This window comes from Bufo bufo, chromosome 1 (genome assembly GCF_905171765.1).
Source record: "Bufo bufo chromosome 1, aBufBuf1.1, whole genome shotgun sequence".
NCBI classification, from domain to species: Eukaryota; Metazoa; Chordata; class Amphibia; order Anura; family Bufonidae; genus Bufo; species Bufo bufo.
The window spans coordinates 108468248-108491574 of record NC_053389.1 but is presented as its reverse complement, the minus strand read 5'-3'; the positions used below and the strand labels follow the sequence as shown (position 1 = coordinate 108491574).

General features: G+C 43.7%; 1 protein-coding gene across 1 annotated transcript in view; it reads left to right on the top strand.

Moving 5' to 3' along the window:
* Positions 1–22292, top strand: part of INTS11 (integrator complex subunit 11) — a 40624-nt gene extending 18332 nt beyond the window's left edge. The window contains exons 3-18 of the mRNA XM_040427777.1: positions 986–1083; positions 1166–1239; positions 1871–2099; positions 2312–2410; positions 3647–3681; positions 3842–3980; positions 5835–5899; positions 5979–6168; positions 8161–8244; positions 10217–10306; positions 10398–10560; positions 10809–10916; positions 11276–11337; positions 12211–12353; positions 13609–13738; positions 22050–22292. Of these exons, the coding sequence (XP_040283711.1) occupies positions 986–1083; positions 1166–1239; positions 1871–2099; positions 2312–2410; positions 3647–3681; positions 3842–3980; positions 5835–5899; positions 5979–6168; positions 8161–8244; positions 10217–10306; positions 10398–10560; positions 10809–10916; positions 11276–11337; positions 12211–12353; positions 13609–13738; positions 22050–22115 (1775 nt within the window). The 3' untranslated portion in view covers positions 22116–22292. The remainder of the gene's footprint in view (positions 1–985; positions 1084–1165; positions 1240–1870; positions 2100–2311; positions 2411–3646; positions 3682–3841; positions 3981–5834; positions 5900–5978; positions 6169–8160; positions 8245–10216; positions 10307–10397; positions 10561–10808; positions 10917–11275; positions 11338–12210; positions 12354–13608; positions 13739–22049) is intronic.
* The last annotated feature ends 1035 nt before the right edge of the window (positions 22293–23327 follow it).

Genomic DNA, 23327 nt, shown 5'->3' with positions numbered 1-23327 from the left:
TCCTCCTCTCTCTCTCTCCTTCTCTTCCCTCCTCTCTCCTCTCTCTCCCTCTCCTCTCCTCTCTCTCCCTCTCTCTCCTCCCTCTCCCTCCTCCCTCTCTCTCCCTCTCTCTCCCTCTCTCTCCCTCTCTCCCCCTCTCCCTCCCTCTCTCTCCCTCTCTCTCCCCCCTCTCTCTCTCCTCCCTCTCTCTCCCCCCTCTCTCTCTCTCCTCCCTCTCTCCTCCCTCTCCTCCCTCTCTCTCTCCCTCTCTCTCCCTCTCTCTCCCTCTCTCTCCCTCTCTCTCCCTCTCTCTCCCTCTCTCTCCCTTCACTCTCCTCTCTCTCTCCCTCTCTCTCCCTCTCTCTCCCTCTCTCCCCCCTCTCTCTCCCTCTCTCTCCCTCTCTCTCCCCCTCTCTCTCCCCCTCCCCCTCTCTCTCCCTCTCTCTCCCTCTCTCTCCCTCTCTCCTCCCTCTCTCTCCCTCTCTCTCCCTCTCTCTCCCTCTCTCTCCCTCTCTCTCTCTCTCTCTCTCGGGTCTCTCCACGGTCTTCTCATAACTCTCCATAACAGTCCCTCCTCCCTGTCTGCACCAGACTCCGCCCCCTACTTTATAGCCCCTCCTACTATGTCTCACACAGTCTGTCTGAGCATGCTCAGTGCACTCAGTGACATATAGTAATATACTCATTCTACATAGATAGATAACTGAAAACCGACCTCCGGTACCTTAAGAGCACGGGGTATACAAATACTAGGACAGGCTAATATATATCCTGCAGACATGTTCACCCCTCTTACAGGTTGGTCATCAGTGTCAGATTGGGAGTCAGACACCCTGCACCCCTATTGATCAGCTTTCTTTGGCAGTCTCTGACCAGAGCTGGAAGCCCCGTGTCTGCGGTCTGGCCATGTTGGCGTACTACACTTCCGTTTTCTTGCTGCCAGTGCGCCAGGCCTCTTCACTGGTGATACAGTAACACTCTCTCTGACGATGGCGCTATTTTCTAGGGGCCGGTCAGGATGTCGGGCGCAGCTGCATCTTGGTTTCTATAGGAGGAAAGAACGTGATGCTGGATTGTGGGATGCACATGGGATACAACGATGATGTGAGTCTTGCTGTGGGATGTCTGGGGTGCAGTAGGCTTTGTGGTACTTGTAGTACTTACATTCTCCTTTTATTTGTAACAGCGACGGTTCCCAGACTTCTCCTATATTACACAGAATGGACGTCTGACTGAGTTCCTGGATTGTGTTATCATCAGGTAACTAAACTGAGAAATCACTGGCAGATTAAACAACGCCCTATAGCAACCAACTAGTCATCAGAGCAGCTTCCTGACAGATCAACTGTGAGGGGGCATTCACATGACCGCTTGCGGTCCGCAAATCGCAGATCCACAAAACACGATACTGGCCGGTGTGCATCCCACATTTTCCCCTTCGGCAGTTCCCAGACTATGTAATAACTGTTCTAGTCCACCAACGGGTTGGAATAGGACATGTTCTATTTTTTGTTTTGTTTTCGGGGCTGCGGAACGGACATATGGATACTGAAATGAATGGCTCCATGTCCGATCCGCACCGGAAATACGGTCATGTGAATGAACCCTAAAGCAGAGTGCAGTAGCCTGCGAGTGCACTGAAACTGAAAGCTGTAGAAGAAGAACTGTTGAAAATTTTTAATGGAGCCCTATCGAAAAAAATATTTTTGGGCCCAAAATTAGTAAAATTCATTGATAAAAAATGTGTCCCCAAATCAAATAAAACGGTTACAACATTCATCCGTTTCGCAGCTCTGATAAAGGATCACATTGGTTCAGAAATCCCAGAAGCTGTTTTATCCATCCATGATGTGGTGGACTGTATGGTAGCTGATGTTGTCTTCTTCTCCAGCCACTTTCACCTGGACCATTGTGGAGCGCTGCCGTACATGAGTGAGATGGTTGGGTTTGATGGACCCATTTACATGACTCACCCTACCAAAGCCATCTGCCCCATCCTGCTTGAAGACTACAGGAAGATCACCGTGGACAAGAAAGGGGAAACCAACTTTTTCACATCACAGATGATTAAAGATTGCATGAAGAAAGTCGTGGCCGTGAACCTTCATCAAACCGTGCAGGTAGGGTACCCGACACAAGACTGGGACTGAGAGATCAATTGGTGCTGATGGCCCATGCGCTGATTTCCTGTTGGGTTGTGCCATCAACCACTTGGTATAGGCAGAGATGCAGTGTAAAGCATGGGGAAGGGACATATTTATCACAAATATTGAGTCTTTCTGTTTCTGTTTTTTTTTCTGTCCATAATGATTTTTATTTTTATTTTTTTTAGGTTGATGATGAACTAGAAATTAAGGCCTACTATGCAGGCCATGTTTTGGGAGCAGCCATGGTACAGATTAAAGTGGGCTCAGAATCTGTTGTATATACTGTGAGTATACAGTGCCGTAGACAGACACACAGCTTAGCTCCAGTCTTAAAATTAGCCGTTCTATGCTGCTTTCACCTTACAAAATGCAAATTAGCAGAGCCTCCTCTGTACAGACCCCGAGCCAGCAGATGATGTCAAGAGATGGGAACTCAGGGCTAGGAAGAAGCCGAGCTCTCAGTGTAGAATGGGATTCTGGTAGAGCAAGGCGAGTCAATATCTGTATTTTATCTATATGGAAATGGATAATTGTTAAAAACAAAACAAAAGCATTTCCTGCTCTGCGATGTGTGCGGCTAGTAGATGGGAGGAGGTGATGGCAGCCGTCAGGTGGCAATGCAGGATCTGAGAGGACAGTTCCGGCCACTTAAGGGCTCATGCACGCGCCTGTATGTATTTTGCGCTAAACATGGATCCGGATGATATCCGTGTGACGTCCATGTTGCATCGTTTTTTTTTTTTAAATAGTGCAAAAAGAACATGTCCTATTCTTGTCCGATTTATTTCTTAATTTTTTTGCCGAATGGACATACAGATACGGAAATGGAGTAATTTCCATTTTTTTTCAAGCCCCATTGAAGTGAATGGTTCGTATAAGGACCTGTACAAAAATAGAACGGAAACGGGGAAAGAAAATAAGTTTGTGTGCACGAGTCCTAAAGGGGTTGTCTCACTTCAGCAAATGGCATTTATCATGTAGAGAACGTTAATACAAGGCACTTACTAATGTATTGTGATTGTCCATAGTGCCTCCTTTGTTGGCTGGATTCATTTTTCCATCACATTATACACTGCTCGTTTCCATGGTTACACTGCAATCCAACAACGGTGGCCGTGCTTGCACATTATAGGAAAAAGCACCGGCCCCTCTGCGGCTCCCGTCCTGGCCTCCTTGTATCTGCGCTGCATCGGTGGCCATAACCCCTGGATATGAGCGAGCAAAGGAAGCCATATGGACAATCACAATACATTAGTAAGTGCCTTGTATGAACTTTCTCTACATGATAAATGCCATTTGCTGAAGTGAGACAACCAAATTAACCTTGTGAAGTTACAATCAGTCTTGATCATGGCGCTTGTTGGTGAGGCTTGTTGCCCTCCTCCCAGCTGGCACTGATGGCATTTGATCAGATACGTAGGTGCCCGTACTGGATCTTAAGAGTCCGCTGCTAGATCAGGCACAAGGATAACTCTGAATCTCGTTTATATAGTCACTGTTCTCATTTCTTTTTTTTCTAGGGTGATTACAATATGACTCCAGATCGGCATTTGGGGTAGGATCTTTACTACATACTGATCATCTCTGGGGTTGGGGATATCTTGTTCATATTCTATGTGGAATGATGGGAAGTGTACAGTTTTTACGTTGTGCCAAGAGAAGAAGGATGTATCATTCGTGGCACATTTGTATAATGGTTGTTACATCTGTTTCAGAGCTGCATGGATTGACAAATGTCGCCCGGATCTACTCATTACTGAATCCACCTATGCGACGACTATCCGAGATTCTAAGCGCTGTCGTGAGCGAGACTTCCTAAAGAAGGTCCACGAGACCGTAGAAAAGGGTGGAAAGGTAAAAATGGCATCTTATTCTTCTTCCTGTGCTTTCAAGGTATGATGAAGCTATTGTTACCATGGTACATGGTATAACACTCGGGTTTGGCTGAGGATCAGAAAGAGCAATTACAACAGTTACTAAATGCTGATTATGGCGACTTGTATAGAGATGAATTTAGAGCGAGGTTACTTGGCAGCCCCACATTGCAGGGCCAGAGGTGGCAGTGTATCTCTGCCTACATCACAACAGGGGAAAGTCAGTGGGGTCACATTGCGACCTGACAAGTGCATTTCATCGAGCAGGTTTGGATTTTTCTCAGTCTGGGCAACTTGCGGGTAGCAGCGCCATCCCATTCACTTCTACTAATTGCAAGGCAGGCTCATGTAATGTGTGCTGTGGCCAAAGTTGCATTGTAGCCCCAGCCTTAGGTCTCATGCACAAAACTGTATCCGTTTTGTGGTCTGCAAATCTCGCATCAACAAAATACGGATGCTGTCCGTATTGCATCTACATTTTTATGTGAACCCATTGATTTTAGTGGGTCCGCATTTTGCGGACAAGTATGGGACATATGGATGCGGAAAGCACACATCAAATGTCCACAAAATGCAGATCACGAACCCTTTGAAAACAATGGGTCTGCAAATAATGTGGATGCAACATGGACTGTTTCTATATTTCACAATTTTCAGACCGCAAAATGGACAGAGTCATGTGCATGGGGCCTTCAAGAGGTTTTAATAACCACCCTCCCCTCCCTATGATAGCTTTGAAGTGAAGTGGGTTTTAGTGCTCTTCACACGGTGCCCCCTCAGGCCATGTTTGGGTCCTGTGGTGATGTATACAGTATAAGTGCTGGGAGGCGTGTATATCCTACCCAGATACCTCAGCTGCATGAGATAACTGAAATCCAGAAAGCTGCAGTGGTTTCAGCAAAGTGTAGTTTGCTTAGACAGTTTTGTCTAGATGTTGTTCTGGGCTGGATTTCATGTGGACTGGGGGATAGGTTTGGTAGTGGGATCTGCCAGTCCGCACCCTTCCACTACTTGTATTGTCTTTTTGCCTGAGGTGATCGCAGGTGAGGCCTGCTGCTATAATCAAGGAGGGATAAAACAACCCTCTGTGTATGACTTGGGGGGAGAAGGGCTGAGGGGCCACAAGGGGAAGTTTGGGGGGTCCAGCTACACTAATGGAAAGAGGGTCGCACGGTCAGAGTCGGGAGGACTTCTGGACTATCTTCCTCCAAGGGTGCTGGTCTGGTCACAGCCTGGAGGCTGCTGGACTGTATATTGCTGAGGAAGCCAGATCTAATCCCGTGTGTGAACGGCGGTCTATAGGTGAGGTAGAGACAACACCTGTATTAGGTAGAGCCCAGACGGGCAGGTGTTTATTTTCGATGTTTATGTGTGTGATGATGCTGAAGGGCCAAAATAAAGCACCTTTTGGACTTGAACCCCCGTTGTCAGAGGAGAAGTCTGTGATTGCGACCCGCTGAGAGAGAGCGCGATCCCTTACAGTCCCTAAAAAGAAAGTGAGCAGTGCCAGAGGGACTCCTAGGCAAATGGAGCTCTTGAAGGTGGCTGCAGCTCCCATCATTGTAGAATTTTAGAGACTGGCTGGCATCTTTGTGGTCTGCATTTATTAAGAAACATAGAAACATAGAATGTGTCGGCAGATAAGAACCATTTGGCCCATCTAGTCTGCCCAATATATCTGAATCCTATTAATAGTCCCTGGCCCTATCTTATATGAAGGATAGCCTTATGCCTATCCCATGCATGCTTAAACTACATCTCCTATTCATAAATGTGGTAGGAAAACCTCTGCCACCAAATAATACGTTTGTCTCAACCTTTTCTCTTTCGACAGGTTCTCATTCCTGTGTTTGCGCTGGGAAGAGCTCAGGAACTCTGCATCTTACTGGAAACATTCTGGTAATATAGCGTTACGTGCCATTGTAACTTTAATTACAATTGATAGAATTTGCATAATAAAGTGATTGCTGTACCTCAGGGAGCGGATGAATTTGAAAGCCCCAATTTACTTCTCCACGGGTCTAACCGAGAAAGCAAACCACTACTACAAGCTCTTCATCACCTGGACGAACCAGAAGATCAGGAAGACCTTCGTACAGAGGAACATGTTTGAGTTCAAGCACATCAAGGCCTTCGACAGAGCTTTTGCAGATAATCCTGGTCCAATGGTAAGAATATAAATGTATGTGGAATAATGTATATTCTACTGGTAAAACCGTCCTCAGATGCAGAGCTGTCTGCTGCATGTATAAAGGGACAGTGCAGAACCCTGGCTGCTGATATAGGACAGATGACTGCAGTATGTCAAGGGGGTTCCTTTTCGATGTGAATAAAGCTTATTAGGTGAACTTTGTATTATATTGTGTGTTTTTAGTTTCTCATCAAGTTTGAGATTTCTGCTTGCTGTCAGTAAATGGAAAGCTCATTTTTACCTCCAGAGACTGAAAACCTCTGTCCAGCTGACAGTGATGCACAGCTTGAGCCTAAGGGCAGATATGCTAGTATACCATGCTGCCCTGTGTAAGGACTGCCTAGTATATGTACAGGTCTGTTATACTATTAACCCAGACAGCATAAAAAATGTTATGCCTTTTAGTTAATAAGATCAATCCGAGAATACCTCGTCAGTAGAGATGAGCGAATTTCCGCTTATGAAATTCATTCACACTTCGTTTAGTGGTAAAAGGTGAATTGTGTTATGGATTCCGTTACCACGGACCATAACGCAATTCTATGACGGAAAGCACAACGGAATGCCTTGAGAGGCATTCTTATTCATTCCGTCATAATAGAAGTCTATGGGCTGCAAAACGGATCCGTCCCATTTGTTATACAGGAGAGGACTCCCCAGCATAACGGAAATGGGACGGATCCGTTTTGCAGCCCATAGACTTCTATTATGACGGAATGCCTCTAAAGGCATTCCGTTTTGCATTCCACCCTAGAGTTCCGTTATATTCAGTAATAACTCTGTTATAACGGAATTCAATAACACCGATGTGAACCTGGCTTAACTTTTATTCAAGGTTTTCAAGGGAAAATGTAATCAGAAAATGACCTATTGTTTAAATAACGTTATTATGTGAAACTTACTTTTTCCTGAATCTTTGGTGTGTTTTTTTTTTTTGTTTTGTTTTTGTTTTTCACACTGCAATTTTTCACACTGACCACTAGGTCTAATAATGGGTCATGATTTCCTGTTCTGGACAGGTAACTTTTCAGTAGCTATTATCATCACTGACACAATTACAGTGACCAGTAACACCTCTATATATAGATAAGACCGGATTCTCCATTTACAATGGGTGATATCACAGCTTATCTACTCCCTCCTGACATTTGCACAGGTCGCATTGCATGCCTAGAAAACTCTTCCATAGAAGTCAGTGGGGTCAGCTCCTGTCTATTGTGTCCATGGCCTGTGTAGCTTCTCTCAAAGAACAGGAATTAACTTAACTTATTTTAGGCCTAGTGAACAGTGTGAAAACTGCAGGATTATATACAGTTTTTTAAAGGACATCTGTCAGCAGTTTTGTACCTATGACACTGGCTGACCTGTTACAGGTGCACTTGGCAGCTGAAGACATCTGTGTTGGTCCCATGTTCATATGTGTCCGCATTGCTGAGAAAAATAAAGTTTTAATACATGCAAACGAGCCTCTAGGAGCAACGAGGGTGTTACCATTACACCTAGAGGCTCTGCTCTCTCTGCAACTGCCGCGCCCTCTGTACTTTGACACAGCAAGGAGTGATGACCTTTTCAATGCCTGACCCTGTCAATCAGTGCAGAGAGAGCAGAGCCTCTAGGTGTAATGGTAACGCCCCCGTTGCTCCTAGAGGCTCATTTGCATATATTAAAGCATCATTTTTCCCAGCAATGCAGGCACATATGAGCATGGGACCAACACAGATGTTTTCAGCTGCCAAGGTCACATGTAACAGGTCAGACAGTGTCATAGGTACAAATCTTCTGACAGATGCCCATTAATACACTGTAGATAGTAACGTGGTAAAAAATTCTAAAAATATATGTTTAACATAAAAATGTGATTTAAACAATGTCATTTTCTGATGACACATTCCCTTTAAAAAAATAAATAAGAACTTTACTTATGTGGAGTGAGCTTCTTCATAATGTCTTTCCACTTTGTGATTTGCAGGTGGTGTTTGCGACTCCAGGAATGTTGCACGCTGGGCAGTCCTTGCAGATTTTCCGCAAGTGGGCAGGGAATGAAAAGAATATGGTGAGATCTACTTTATGGAGCGATAAGCAGTAATTCTTATACTTTTATGTTAGAAAATTAGATTTGTAGACACGGACACAGTTAGGGCCCTTGCAGACGAACGTTGGTCAAGCTGCGAGTCCGCAGCACAGCACCCGGCCTGAACTCCCAGCACTGCCGGGGTCACATAGCATTATATTGATTTATGATGCTATGTAACCCTTACAGTTCTGGAATGTATTGGATAACACTGACCTAATACTGCCAGCGTTATTCAATACATTCCAGAACTGTAAGGGTTACATAGCATAATACTATGTGACCCCCGGCAGCGCTGGGAATTCAGACCGGGAGCTGCGCTGCAGACTCGCAGCGTGACCAACGCTCATCTGCAAGGGGCCTTATAGCAGATCTGTCAGCTTGATATGCTGTCCTATGTAAGGGCAGCATATTACAGCTACTGGTCCGTTACTACAAGTAGACAAAATGCCACAAACAAACAATAAAATAAGTTTAATGGTGTTTGGATAATGGGAGCCATGAAATAATACAGTGGAGTAATAATTATAAATCTGTTATAGTCCGGAGGAGAACTCTTCTTCTGCCACTTTTCTTTGCAGTGACCGTCTCCAGTCAATCATTGGCTGAAGGCCATGGGCTGACAGCAGTTATTAGTAACAAAATGTTTGTTCCCGATAATTGCCTGCTCATCAGAGGATTTGCAGGCTGCATTTCCATGCAACAATCAACCCCTCTGTATGGGGAGGATCGATTACTCACCCCCATAGGAAATCATTGCTTCTGGGCAGCACGATCTACAACCCAAAAACGATGATGTAGGTGACCATATATGCTTTCTCCTGATGAACATGCATTTGCTTCTGCATGGGGTGATTGGAGGCACCTTGACACAGGCCAGTTATCCAGAACAAGCTTTCCTAGGAATGCCCCTTCCTCCTCACTCTATAATTGCCCCAATCATTGCCCCATGTAATGGGGCCTTTAGGGGTCACATTTCTGTGTTAACGAGAACCAGTAAGCACAGAGACCAACACAGGACCTGAGAAGCCTTACAACAGGAGTGGTGGGGGATTGGAAAGGTGAGTATTACTTCTCTGTATTTTAAAGGCTATGAACACCTTTGGAGAGCAGTCGTTTCTGATTGCATTTTACTCATTTTGGGCTAAAAATCATTTTTTTCAATTGGTCTTTGTTACAAAAAATTTCAACAGTTTTTGTCCTACAGGATTAAGTTTCAGCCTATTTGCAAAGTATGTTGCTTTCCATTTCACACGGTCAGGTTGCTGCTCTGAGTGCGCAATGTTTAGCCCTTATGTCTGAATACTTGACTGCTCATAAACACTCAATATGGCTAAATTCTTATCAAACTGATACGAATATTGCTTAAATGAGTGTTTATGAGCTGTCAGGAGTTTGGAGATATGGGGCTAAACATCAAGCTGTCAGAGCAGAAACCTGACGTTCAGTATCAAACTCTGCAGATACTGTAGGCTGAAACTTAACACGAAGAGAAAAACTGTTGAAAATCTTTAATAAAGACCAATTAAAAAAAAAAAAGTTGCCCAAAATTTGTAAAATGCAACCGTAACAATAGACCCCGAAGAAATTCATAAACTTTTAAAGTATTCATTTTTTTTATTTTTTATTGTGAGACATTTGACAATAGTGTCCTTTTAGCATGCACTTACATGGTATACATGAGAATACCGCAGAATCGGCTGTATTGAAAAGCGCAGACAAGCATACTTTTCAATACAACTATATACAGTACATATTTAAAAAAACTAAAAAACTATATAGCATGGTCATATTTTAATTTTTTAATGGGAGTTTGAACTTTTTGAACGCTGCAAAGTATTGCTGTATGTGCACTTAGATGGTCCATTGATCAGTGTTGCTAATATACTAATCCATCTTATGGACTCGTATTGTACAATGCACATTTATCAGATTGTCATTGTTATTTGTACAGGTGATTATGCCCGGTTACTGCGTACAGGGCACAGTGGGACACAAGATCTTAAGTGGTCAACGTAAACTAGAGATGGAGGGGAGACAGACAGTAGGTGTCCAGTCCTTTTTTATATTTTAAAATCTCTGCATTAGCCTGTAGTCATGGATGGTTAAGATAATGTTATATCCTTTGCTGGCAGCTGGAAGTGAAAATGCAGGTGGAGTATATGTCCTTCAGTGCCCACGCCGATGCCAAAGGTATCATGCAGCTCATTCGCCAGGCAGAGCCCCGATATGTACTGCTGGTGCACGGAGAAGCCAAAAAGATGGAGTTCCTCAAGCAGAAGATCGAGCAAGAGTTTCGTAAGTGGGAAGAATACCAAATCCTGTTAATGTACATAATGAGGGAGACGTGCCAAAGCTAGTTCACGGCATAAATTGGGCAGTCTCCATAGCAACCAACCAGATTCCACTCTTTGGGGAGGGTCTTTGAAAAATGAAAGCAACAATCAGATCATTGGACAACTGTTCCAGTGTGGCTGGATCGTCCCCAATGTGTGCTTTGATTTCATTCTACTAATGCCGCCTTTTGCATACGACTCTGTCCGCAGGTATCCAGTGTTATATGCCATTTAATGGTGAAACGGCCACCATCGCCACCAACCCTAACATACCAGTGGATATCTCGCTAGGCCTGCTGAAGAAAGAGAGTGCACTTAGTAAGTAGATTGGTTGTGGTAACATGTAGGGCTCGTAAAGAAAAAAACACAATGCAACAGCACTCTGCAAACCAAATACAGTACAATAATGCCATAGTAATGAAAATATTCTGGTGCTAATGCTACGCTTATTTTGTAAATGTAGGGCTCATGCACATGACTGCATCTGTTTTGCCGTCCGCAAACACGGATCCTGGCCGAGTGCATGCTGTCATTTTTTTCACACTCCTCTAGAAATGCCCTTGTCTGCAAAACAGATAGAACATGTCCTATTCTTATCTTTTTGGTGGGGCTGAGGACAGAAACTACAGGTGTATGCATGAGCCCTTATTCGGGTTGTACTTTTTGTATAATTATAGGTCTCGTGCCAGAGGCTAAGAAACCCAGACTGATGCATGGAACCCTGATAATGAAGGACAATGTAAGTAGATTGAAGATCCTAAAAATCAAAACTAACGTATGAAAACTTAGATGTGGGTGTATTAAAGAGGTGTTCCCATCTCCTTCCCAACTCCTGGCCGGGTCTATGGACTGTGACCTCCTCCTTCTCCTTACTTGATCTGTGGGCATTGATGTTGTGATTGAGCGGTTATTACTTCATCAGGCCGAATACCTAAATGTAAAACTCCAGCTGCTATAAAAAGCAGAGATAACATTGTCAGCAGTACAACCAGCTCCCTGCTGTGGAGCTATGAGCGATCTACTGCTCTGTTCAAGCGCATGCCCTGAACAGAACTGCAGAGAGGTGGCTAGGCAGAAGGCTATTGCACACTCCTGTAATCCTGGCCACCACAGAGAGAAATTGTGTGGCAAGAACTTTGCAAACGCGGCCACCGCTGTTAGATTGCAATGGTGGCTGTAACCCTACAAGTTACAAACAGTGAAGCTAGAGATGGAAAGTCAGTATAAAGAATTGCACTGAATTTTTGAATGCAAAATGACAAATCTTAGGCCCCACCTCTTTCCCATGAAGCCCCGTCCACTTGCCGAACATGTCGGGGGGGGGGAAGAAGTGTAGAAACCCTAGATGCGCTATATTACACCACTTTTTTTAAGACACATTTTTGTTGTTGGCACATTAGTAAATCTGGGCCATTGTGTCTTTCCACTAGAATCATTACAGGTCCTGCCTGTAGTAACGGTCACCTGCAATAGCCCGTGGCCTTGGTATTACACCCACTTTGTCAAAGAAGCTAGCTGGGATACTAATACTGAGGATGTAATGGGGTCCATGACTTTTTTTCTTTAACGTGACACATACTACATAACCTTGCTGTCGCCTTGTTCTCTGCAGAGTCTCCGTCTTGTGTCGCCTGAGCAGGCCTTGAAGGAAATAGGTCTGAGCGAGCACCAGCTGAGATTCACCTGTAGGGTGCACATTCAGGACTCGCATAAGGAGCAGGAAACTGTGCTGCGGATATACAACCACTTGAGGAGGTAAGTGATGAAGCAATGACTATTTGAAATGTCACAATGTCAGAAGATGAAAGATAACGTGTTCACTCTCCTGCCATTGCCCTTGTCTTTGGGGTGTGTATACATTCTCTAGCATTGTCCAGTCAGGGCTGATAGACTCTTTAGACACACTCCCTATTGACAAGGGAAATGGTGACACACATTTTGTCAATTTAGGGTTCAGCTCCACGGCGACATTTCATGTAATGTTTAACAATGGAGTCGCCATGTGACAAGCTGCGAGAGATTTTGCGTTGCATGTCACATGCCACTTTTACTTTCTCCATTGACTTTAATGTAAGTTGCATGTGACAGCGACTCGCCTGCCACTTGGCTGTCTTTTTACCACCAAGTCACAGTTCTATATCAGTCGAGCCACAGCAAGTTGCAAACAAGTCACACAAATTTTTGTGTCGCCGAGTAGCTGAACCGTTATTCATACATTTTCTGGAGGCGTAATAGGGGAATGGCGCAAGATTTTTACGCTCCAGAAAGTACTATCAGGAAGTTGCACAGGTCCTCCTAAATGTGACCCCTGCATGTGCCATCAGCTCTGCATTAGCGGGCAATCACACGACCGCGCAAAACACAGATGACACCAGTGTGCGTTCTGCAATTTGCGGAACAGAACGGGCGGCCCATTATAGAAATGCATCGGTTTTTCTTCTTGAGTGTAATCTGTGGTTTAGAGCCACTTTAACCAAATCTCCCATTACGGCCTCATGCACAGAACCGCAGTTTCGGTCCGCACCCGATCAGCATATTTTTTTTTCAGATCCGATGAAGACCCATTCATTTCAGTGGGGCTCAAAAGTTGTGGACAGCACGTCGTTTGCTGTCCGCATCTTTTGCGGCTCCGTTGAAATGAATGGGTCTGCATCCAATCTGTAAAACATGCGGACCGACACTACGGTGGTGTGCATGAGGCCTAACACTGTCACAATGACTTCCTTCATCTCAATCTTAGAGCAGCTGCAGGGAAATAAAGTTCTCTAAGCGTCGCCTGCATAATCCATGCACCCTATGTAGCAGCTCGTATACTGTAATTGATGATTTTAGGCGGGTTTTAATCACTTCTGTTTTTAAATGGAGCAATTTCAATCATTTTACATTGATGAATACACGAGGTGACTAAACCTAAGCTTCGCATACAAATGATGGGAAAAGGGGTTTCCTGCAGCTGAAACAAAGCCTGGACATGATGTAACATCTCCTGCGTGGCTTTTCTTTTGTGCAGTATTCTTAAGGATCGCTCAGTACAGCACATGCCCGATGGCTCCATCATGGTAGAATCCATCCTTCTCCAGGTCTCTACCAGTTCTGATGACCCCGGCACTAAAGATCTTCTTATATCTTGGACATATCAGGTGAGTGGACGTTATGAAAGCCTTCCCCATCAGCATAAGGCCTCATGCTCACTGCTGTCTGCAAACTACAGATCTGCAAAATACGGACACCTTTCTAGCGCAATCCCCATTTTTGTGACTTCCATTACTAGAAATTAATATTCTCGTCCGCAATACGGACAGGTACTATAATTTGCGGAATGGACACAACTTTTTTTGCGCAGATCCATAGAAATAAATGGATCCGTGTGCCATCCACAAAAAATGGGGGTCAGACACGGATACAAAATACGGTCTTGTGCATGAGGCCTAAAGTAGACATGCCAGAAGAGGTTATTCTATAAAGTGTTGATAAAAATGGGAAAAACAATTTGAACCCCTTTAAAGTAGAACTCCCGCAAAAATATTTATTTTCTCTTCTCATCAGTGACTGTATTTGTGAGCTATCCCCTCTCTTCTAATCCTCAGCTGTGTCATGTGACCAACTGTCTGATCTCCAACTGACACAGGACAGGAAGTCAGTTACTTGTCTATCCATTCCTATGAGACTGACATTAAGGCTCCCATAGGAATACACAGAGAAACTGACTTCCTGTCTACACATAAGACGCTATGTCAGTTGGAGAGTCTGATTGCTGGTCACATGACACAGATGAGAAGCATTAGGGAGGTTATAACTCGCAAATACAGGCACTGGTAAGAAAATGGCATTCACTACAGATTACATCATGTACCTTTTTATAGCATGTCTGAGAGTAACATTTTTTGCGGGAGTTCTTCTTTAAGCATGTGAATGGTTTCGGCCTCATGGGCATGGCATTTATATTAATTGTCACATTACCAAAGACATAACTTTATTTCTCAACCATGTAGCAGTATTGGGGGCTTTTTTTGTTATCTTTTTTAGTTATGACCTTATTTTGGGGTGCACTTATCAATAATATTTTATTAACTGGTTCTTGGGGGGGATCATATAAAAAAAAAAAAAACTGCAATTCCAACATTAATTACTTTTTTTTTTTTTTAATAATGTTACATTGTTCACCCGGCAGTACAAATAATCTTACCTTTTATACTGTGGTCAGTTCGATTATGGTGATACCATTTGTTTCTGTGTCACCATAGTCTGAGAGCCATCACTTACGTGTTCCATCGGCAGATCTGTCTGAGGGCCTATTTTTTTCTTACAGAATAGTTTTTATTGGTACGATTCTGAGGTACATATAACTTTTTGATTACTTTTTTTATTCCCTCATTTGAACATGAGGAGACCAAAAACAGTAATTCTGTTTTTTTCTTTTTACTAACGTTCAGCATGTGGAATAAATAATGTGTTCACTTCATGGTGTAGATTGTTACAGATGCAGCAATGGCAATTAAAGAGGTTATCCGATTCCCGAAATGCCCCCTTATAGGCCCGGGCCCTTCACACACAATATACTTACCTCACTCCCCGGCACCCGCGTGGCTCCTGGTCCCCGCTGCTTCTCCCCATGTTTTCATCCGTGCACGGGGAGAAGCAGCAGCGGCCGTGCAGGAACCAGAAGCAACGCGGGTGCTGGGGAGAGAGGTAAGTATATTGTGTGTGTGTGTGTGTGTGTGTGTGTAGGGCTCGGGCGTATGGTGGAGCATTTCAAGGGTTGGATAACCCCTTTTAAGTATAGTTGTTTCATTGCCTTCTCCCTCTGTTTAAGGCCTTATGCACATGAACGTATTTTGTGTCTGTTCCATTTTTTTATTTTTTTTGCAGATAGGATGCGGACCCACTCATTTCAATAGGTTCGCAAAAAATGCGGAAAGCATTCCATATGCTGTCCGCATCCATATGTCCATTTAAAAAAAAAAAAATAGAACATGTCCTATTCTTGTCCGTTTTGCCGACTAGGCTAGGCATTGTTACAACGGATCGCAAAAAAAACTGATGCAATACGGATGCCAAACAGATGTTATCTGTATATTTTGCAGATCCGTGTTTTGCGGACCGCAAAACACATACGGTCATGTGAATGTAGCCTAACTGCGCAGATGCTGTAGTCACTTGACCATGGCATCCAAGGTGTTAAATGACTGGGACTGGAGTTATTGCTGAATATTCGGAATATGAGGAAAAAAATGGTGCCATTGTTCCAACAGCATTGTTTTCCAGAGCCTTGCTTCTAGTGGGATTATCGGCACACCAGAGTATTCTAGTACAAAGTAGGAGCAGCAATGTCCCCACATTGCTGAGAAAAATGAAGTTTTAATATATACAAATCAGCATTTAGGAGGAACGGGGGTGTTGTCGTTACACCTAGAGGCTCAGCTCTGAAAACATCATCACACCTGGCCAGGATGGATTTGATTTAAATTAAACTGATTTAAATCGCTAGTCAGTAAGGCTTGATTGAAATCATAGTTTTCTACATAAAGACTAATTCTTGCTGGTATAACTTATAATATGCAAGTAGATGAAGATTTTTAGAATAACAACTTTTCATATTAGTTTGATTTAGGTTGATTCTGTATTCATAGGTTTGTAGAAGTTAGGATTAAGGTCTTTTTCTCAACTCTGTTCATGTTATAACATTTTTGCTGTGAAGAAGAGGCATGTGATCTCTGCTGAGTCAAATTCAGTTTTGAGAACTGCAAAAGTAAACCAAGCATCTGTAATAATATCTTGTAGGCAGAGAAACCGCCCAATAATCTTACAAAAACCTCTGGAAGAGCATGACATTGTGAATGGATTAATGGAATTTATTTACCAAAAAAATTAAACATATTCAGCCTTATTTTACATAATTAAAAATTCAATCTTTATTTCATGATGGAATAACCTTTTGGATGGTAATATATTTTCCTCAAAAAGCATTTTATAAAAAAAAAAATCCGATTTTAAATAAAAAAAAATCCGATAAAAAAATAAAATAAATAATCATAGATTTTTATCCAACCTGCACCTGGCCCTGACTTCTCAATCTCGTGCTGAGTATCCATCAAAGGCACAGTACAGGAAAGAGGCTCACTGGTAATTTTCTTCTGTACTGCGAGTCTCTTTCCTGTACTGCTCCTGTGCTAGATACTGAAGCGCACGGTGCAGTGCTCTGAGGGTGCCTGCTGCAGCTATTTGGGCCAAGCTCACGGTGCGAGTGGCAGTGCAGCTGCATAATACATTTTTGGCCTCAGGCCTGGTACTGTGCGGGAGATGGAGCTCAGATAGCTCCCGCCTCCTGGGTCTGGCTCTGATATGTCAAGCTGTCCTCTCGGCCTACCAGTCCATCTGGTTAGCCAGGAAGACATTCTGTTTCTCCACCCTGTACCCTTCTGTTGTCCAGGTCGTAGAGCGGGTGCGTGTTGCAGTGCCCCGTGCCCAGCTTGCAGTGCGAGCGTCTGGGGCAGCCTTCTACTGCAGTACCCAGTTCTGGCCTAAAAATAATTTAAAATGGTTTGTAGCAGCACTTACAGGTCAGTTTCCTCCATCAGTATGGTGGTGGTGCCAGCGGTGATAGGTACCAGTCTGTGGTTCCCCGTCAATCAAATGGTAGAAATGAACCGCAGCACTCCCAGGTCCTCAAAAAGTATATTGTTTATTCGACAAGATGTGCGACGTTTCGACCTTACATGGTCTCTTTCTCAAGCATGCTTGAGTTACCTCTTGGTTACCTTCCCGCTCCCCCCCCTTTCTACAGTCCGCAGCAACTTGCAACCCACCTACCCTACTAGCAAGGTGGATTTACATTGTTTTCCACTTGAGCTTGGCCTGGGTCATCTGTGCTCCCCCTCCACTTTTTTTTCTCCATCTCAGTTTGGGGCCCACTTGGCCCTTCCAAAACTCTAAGGGATGGCTCTCAATTATTTCATGCACCCTTTAATAGGTGAGGTAGTTGCGGCTAGATGCCATTCTTGATGTGCACCAAGCACCCATAATAGTAGCCTATGCAGTTCTCATATGCACCAAGCACCTACATGACCTCTCCACTAGGTGGAGTAATTAAGCTGTGGCTAGGTGCGTGATTACTGGCTGTTGTATCTCACAAGCCTATGTAGCCCCGCTGTGCATCAGGCAACCGCATTACCCCCTTCCTACAGGTGGAGCACTTGCTCTGTCACCAGCTGTTGTTTCTCCCAAGCCTTCCCAGTTCTGTTGTGCACTGGGCAACCACTTTACCCCCTTCCATAGGTGAAGCACTTGTGCTGGCAGTGGATTCTGTACCTGATAAGCCTACACAGGGGAGATGTGCATCAGACAGCTGCATTTCTAATGTGCACCTAGCAACTGCATTGCCCCCTTCAGTAGGAGGAGCAATTTATCTCATTTCATGTCGTGGCTTCTGCCTCCAGCTCTGCGCCAGCGTCTGATTCACATGTCGCTCTCTTGGACAGTCTATCTGCCTGATTCCCGTCTCGGCAGGTGCTCCTTACAACGGTCACATGGTGCTGAATGTGCTTTTTCTATTTTCACGGATGGCCTTATTTAGCAATCCAGCACTTGCCCCACTGTGGGCATCCCAGATATGTTTTTTCCATCTGCTCAGAATTCACCATCCATCTCACTGCTGGAATCACCCTGATGGGTTTGTCTCCACTTGGTTCCTGGGTCCCAGGCTTGACAGAGTTTTCAGAGACCCAAGCAACAAGCTTTTTTCCCCCTATTACCAACTGAATAGCTGGCAATGTCCGAGTCCAGACCTTCGGAGCACAGTGCTAACTTCTATCTTATGGGTCTATAAGCCTGGCAGGTCTAAGTTTCCTAGACTTCGAGTCATCAATCGGGTCATCTTTTGTCTCCCTTAAAGGGGTTATCCTTTTTATTTTTTTTAAATCTCCGTATGCCCACAGTGCCCAGACTTAGAAGCAGTGACTTATGATGATGTATATTTCCTTACTGGGCAAGCACTGCGCTCCCCAGTCTAATTCCATTCCTGGATCAGGTGCCGTACATTGAGCACATGATTCTAGCAGAGTTTCAACCCACAATGTTCGCGGGTTGCCTCTGTGCAGTCAGGTAGGCAGGCGCAACAAAACAAAACAACCCCTTTACGATATTTCTCCCTGACCTGCCTGTCAAGCCTCACCATGGGCATATCCTATGGATTTGCAGGTTTGTGCCTTTTTTAGAAACCTTCCACCAGCCTCTCCTCGTTTTAGATGCTTGCAGGCTACTTTCCATCCCTGCTATCCTCAGATGAGCATGTCCTGTGCGGCAGTCACATGGGCTGTCAACCATTTCTCCTTTTCTTCTTCTAGTGTTCCTGTTTACTGAGCTATTCAATCATCTCCCAGCCCTCCAGCGTGCACTCTGTTCATGGTGGAGATGCTATCTGCAGTGACCCACTGGGTGACTTTGTCCTGAAGAAAACAACCAGGTCCCACCTAGTTGTTTCCTGATTTTTCGGGTGGGTCCCAATCTTGGTGGTGCTGACCCCTCCAGAGTTCTTTCTGCGTTTACGATTTATCCGATGATGGCTGCTCCTACTGCTTGAGTACAAACTGATTAGCTCAGTGTCCGCTCGAGGGGTTTGGCCGATACGAGCAGCTAACACTTTTCTTACTTAATGGCAGCAACTATAGCCACGGTTTTCTGTATCCTTCCAGGAACATAAAAGGATTTTACAGGTGAGTACAAAAATCCAATTTTTTTCCACTCCCATCCTTAGAAAGGACTATTCTCGTCCACAGTACAGACCACAATAGGACATGTTGTATAATTTGGGGAACGGCTACATGGACCTGAAAAAAATACAGATGTGTATGGCTCAAAAAACTGAATGGGTCATTGTGCTGTCAGCATCTGTGCAGATAGCACATGGAATAAAAATACTTTTGTGTGCATGAAGATTAAACTTGTGTGGTTCTGTATATGTATGTGTGTATAGATAGAGATACAGTTAGTTCCATATATTTTTGGACACTGACACAAATTCAGTTTTTATTACCCGTTTACTAAATTATATTTAAGTTATAGTTATAAAATGGACAAAGTCCAGACTTTTAGCTTTTATTTGAGGGTATCCACATTAAAATTGGATGAAGGGTTTAGGAGTTTCAGCTCCTTTACAGGTGGCACCCTGGTTTTAAAGGGACCAAAAGTAATCGGACAATTGACTCAAAGGCTCATAAAAGGCTTGGAGTTGATTTGAGGTGTGGTGCTTGAATTTTGAAGATTTTGCTTAGAAGTAAACATGCGGTCAAAGGTGCTCTCCATGCAGGTAAAACAAGCCATCCTTCATCTGCGAAAACAGAAAAAACCCATCCGAGAAATTGCTACACTATAAGCAGTGGCAAAATCTACAGTTTGGTAAAAAAAAAATAAAAAAAAGAAAAAAAAAACATCTGAGAAAGAAAGCAAGCACTGGTGACCTCAACAATGCAAAAAGACCTGGACGCCCACCGAAGACAACAATGGTGGATGATCGCAGAATTACCACCATGGTGAAGAGAAACCCCTTCACAACAGCCAACCAAGTGACCAACACTCTCCAGGATATAGTCGTATCAATATCCAAATCTACCATAAAGAGAAGACTGCATGAAAGTAAATACAGAGGGTTCACTGCACGGTGCAAGCCACTCATAAGCCTCAAGAATAAGAAGGCTAGATTGGACTTTGCTAAAAAAAAAACATCTTAAAAAAAACCAGCACACTTCTGGAAGAACATTGTTTGGACAGATGGAACCAAGATCAACCTCTCCCAGAATGATGGAAAGAAAAAAGTATGGAGAATGCATGGTACAGCTCATGATCCAAAGCATACCACATCATCTGTAACACACGGCGGAGGCAGTGTGATGGCTTTGGCATGCATGGCTGCCAGTGGCACCGGGTCACTAGTGTTTATTGATGATGTGACACAGGACAGAAGCAGCCGGATGAATTCTGGGGTTTTCAAATCCAGCCTAATGCAGCCAAACTGATTGGTCGGCATTTCATAATACAGATGGACAATGACCCAAAGCATAAAGCCAAAGCAACCCAGGAGTTTATTAAAGCAAAGAAGTGAAATGTTCTTGAATGGCCGAGTCAGTCACCGGATCTGAACCCAATAGAGCATTTCACTTGTTAAAGACTAAACTTCAGACAGAAAGCCCTACAAACAGCAACTGAAAACCGCGGCAGTAAAGGCCTGGCAGAGCATTAAAAAGGAGGAAACACAGCGTCTGGTGATGTCCATGAGGTCAAGACTTCAGGCAGTCATTGCCAACAAAGGGGTTTCAATCAAGTATTAGAAATTTAACATATTATTTATTTGTCCAATTACTTTTGAGCCCCCGAAATGAAGGGATCGAGTTTAAAAAATGCTTTAGTTCCTCACATTTTTATGCAATCATTTTGTTCAACCCACTGAATTAAAGTGGAAAGTCTGAACTTCAGCTGCATCTGAATTGTTTTGTTCAAAATCCATTGTGGTAATGTACAGAACAAAAATTAGAAAAATGTTGTCTCTGTCCAAATATATATGGACCTAACTGTAGATAGAGGTATATTTGCATTTAATCCACACTGTTTCAATACTTTCCCAAAACTGTGACCCCCCCCCCCCTTCCCCAGCGGTTACAACACTGAGTGTTGGGATGCATTTGTATTACATGTACTTCCATACAGCTGGATCCACATAGACACAGCACACATAATTTTTTTTATGGTGAAATGTGTTAACACCATGGGGGACATTTACTAAGCATGTAGCGTCAGAATTATGGTGTAAAATGCGCCAAAAAGAACGGCGTTTTGATTTGCACCAAATATATCAACTGTTTTCTCCACAATTTTCACCATAAAGAATGCATCACACCAGAAATGAGTTATAAATATCAAAGTGGGCGGGGCTATCAAATTGGCGCATATTACCCCTTATTTATCATCATTATCACAATTTACCGCAGGAAATGTCGCAAATATGTTTCAAAAGTACAGTCTGGCAGGATTGGCTGAAATGGCGCATTTCAGTTTTAAAAGTTGCATTTTGTGCTATTGGCATTAAAATGTCGTAAATCGTGAGAAATAAGCGAAAATCAAGTTTATATTTTAAAAAGTCACATTTTAAAAGTGTTATAAGATATATTTTTGATATGAGGTGAAACAAATCACCATTTTGTTGGTTCAAATTCCGCCATTGTTGATAAATGTCTCACCTGGATAAGCGGTTTGCATAAAACTGCAGTAAAACCTTGTGTCTTGTGCTGCGCCAATCGTTTCCTGATGTATAGTGACTTGTGGTGGAAGGTTCACTTTTAGTAGGACGTTCAGCTCTGCTACATCTGAACCCTTTAGTGTTTTCTGTCTGGTCCATACGATACTATTCTTATGCTCTAAATAACATGTTATGTTGGTTGCTTCTCTCTTGCTTCTCTGTAGGATGAAGAGTTGGGGAGTTTCCTGACATCCGTTCTCAAGAAAGGTTTACCACAAGGCACCAGCTAGATCGTTGCCTGCACTGGCAGCGGGGTGACTGAACTCCCTGTACTTTCCCACTTCACCAGTCGGAGCTGTAGAAATAGATGCACACTGGACTTATATTATCTCTTCACCATGTTACAATTTATAACATTTAGGGAACTTTCACACTTGCGGCAGAGGTTTCCGGCAGGCAGTTCCGTCGCCGGAAACTGCCTGCCGGAGCCGTCAAAATGTAGGCAAACTGATGGCATTTGTCAGACGGATCAGGATCTTGATCCGTATGTCAAATGCATTGAAATGCCGGATCCGTCTCTCTGGTGTCATCTGGAAAAACGGATCCGACATTTTATTATTATTTTTTTCACATTTTTTGCGGTCTGAGCATGTGCGGACCGCATTGCTGGATCCCGTTTTGCCGGAACACCCGGGGCTGGATCTGGCAAGTGTTCCGGAATTTTGGACGGAGATAAAACCGTAGCATGCTGCGGTATTATCTCTGTCCTGAACAGTCAAAAAGACTGAACTGAAGACATCCTGAACAGATTGCTCTCCATTCAGAATTCATGGGGATAAAACTGATTAGTTCTTTTCCGGTATAGAGCCCCTGTGACGGAACTCTGTGCTGGAAAAGAATAACGCAAGTGTGAAAGTACCCTTACATTTAATGGTAGAGGACCTTTGCAGATACAATGATTATATTATCTGGACTGAAATGCGGACGTCTGAGCTCACAGCATCCCGTGCCTTCAGTATCGGATCTGGTGACTTGCTTCAGCCACTGGTCCCGAAGGGCAGGATCGGCTACAACTGCATTCATTGCTTTATGTACATTACTTGTATAGGTCAACTGTAGAAACCCCCCAACTTGACAGGCACAGGCTATAAAATGACTGTCCCAGACTCAACTTTCAAATTTAACCCCTTCGCTGCCCAGTCTTTGTTGCGTTCGGCACTTGAGCATGACCTTTTATTATGGACAGAAATTCACCATTGCAGCCAGTGGTTGGTGCAGCAGTGGTGACGTTCTGCACGTAATAACATTTTCGGGTATTTTTTTTATAAATAAAGAATAAGTGCAGATATTAATAATAATAATAATATTTAAAATAAAGAATCTATACTCTCCACCTCTGACCACCCATCGCTGCCATGTCCAAGCTCAAAGCCTGTTCAGCCAATCACAGGCCTTGGTAGTAACCCGCCTGTGCTGTGCTGGACAGGAAGTGCACTGTAGCA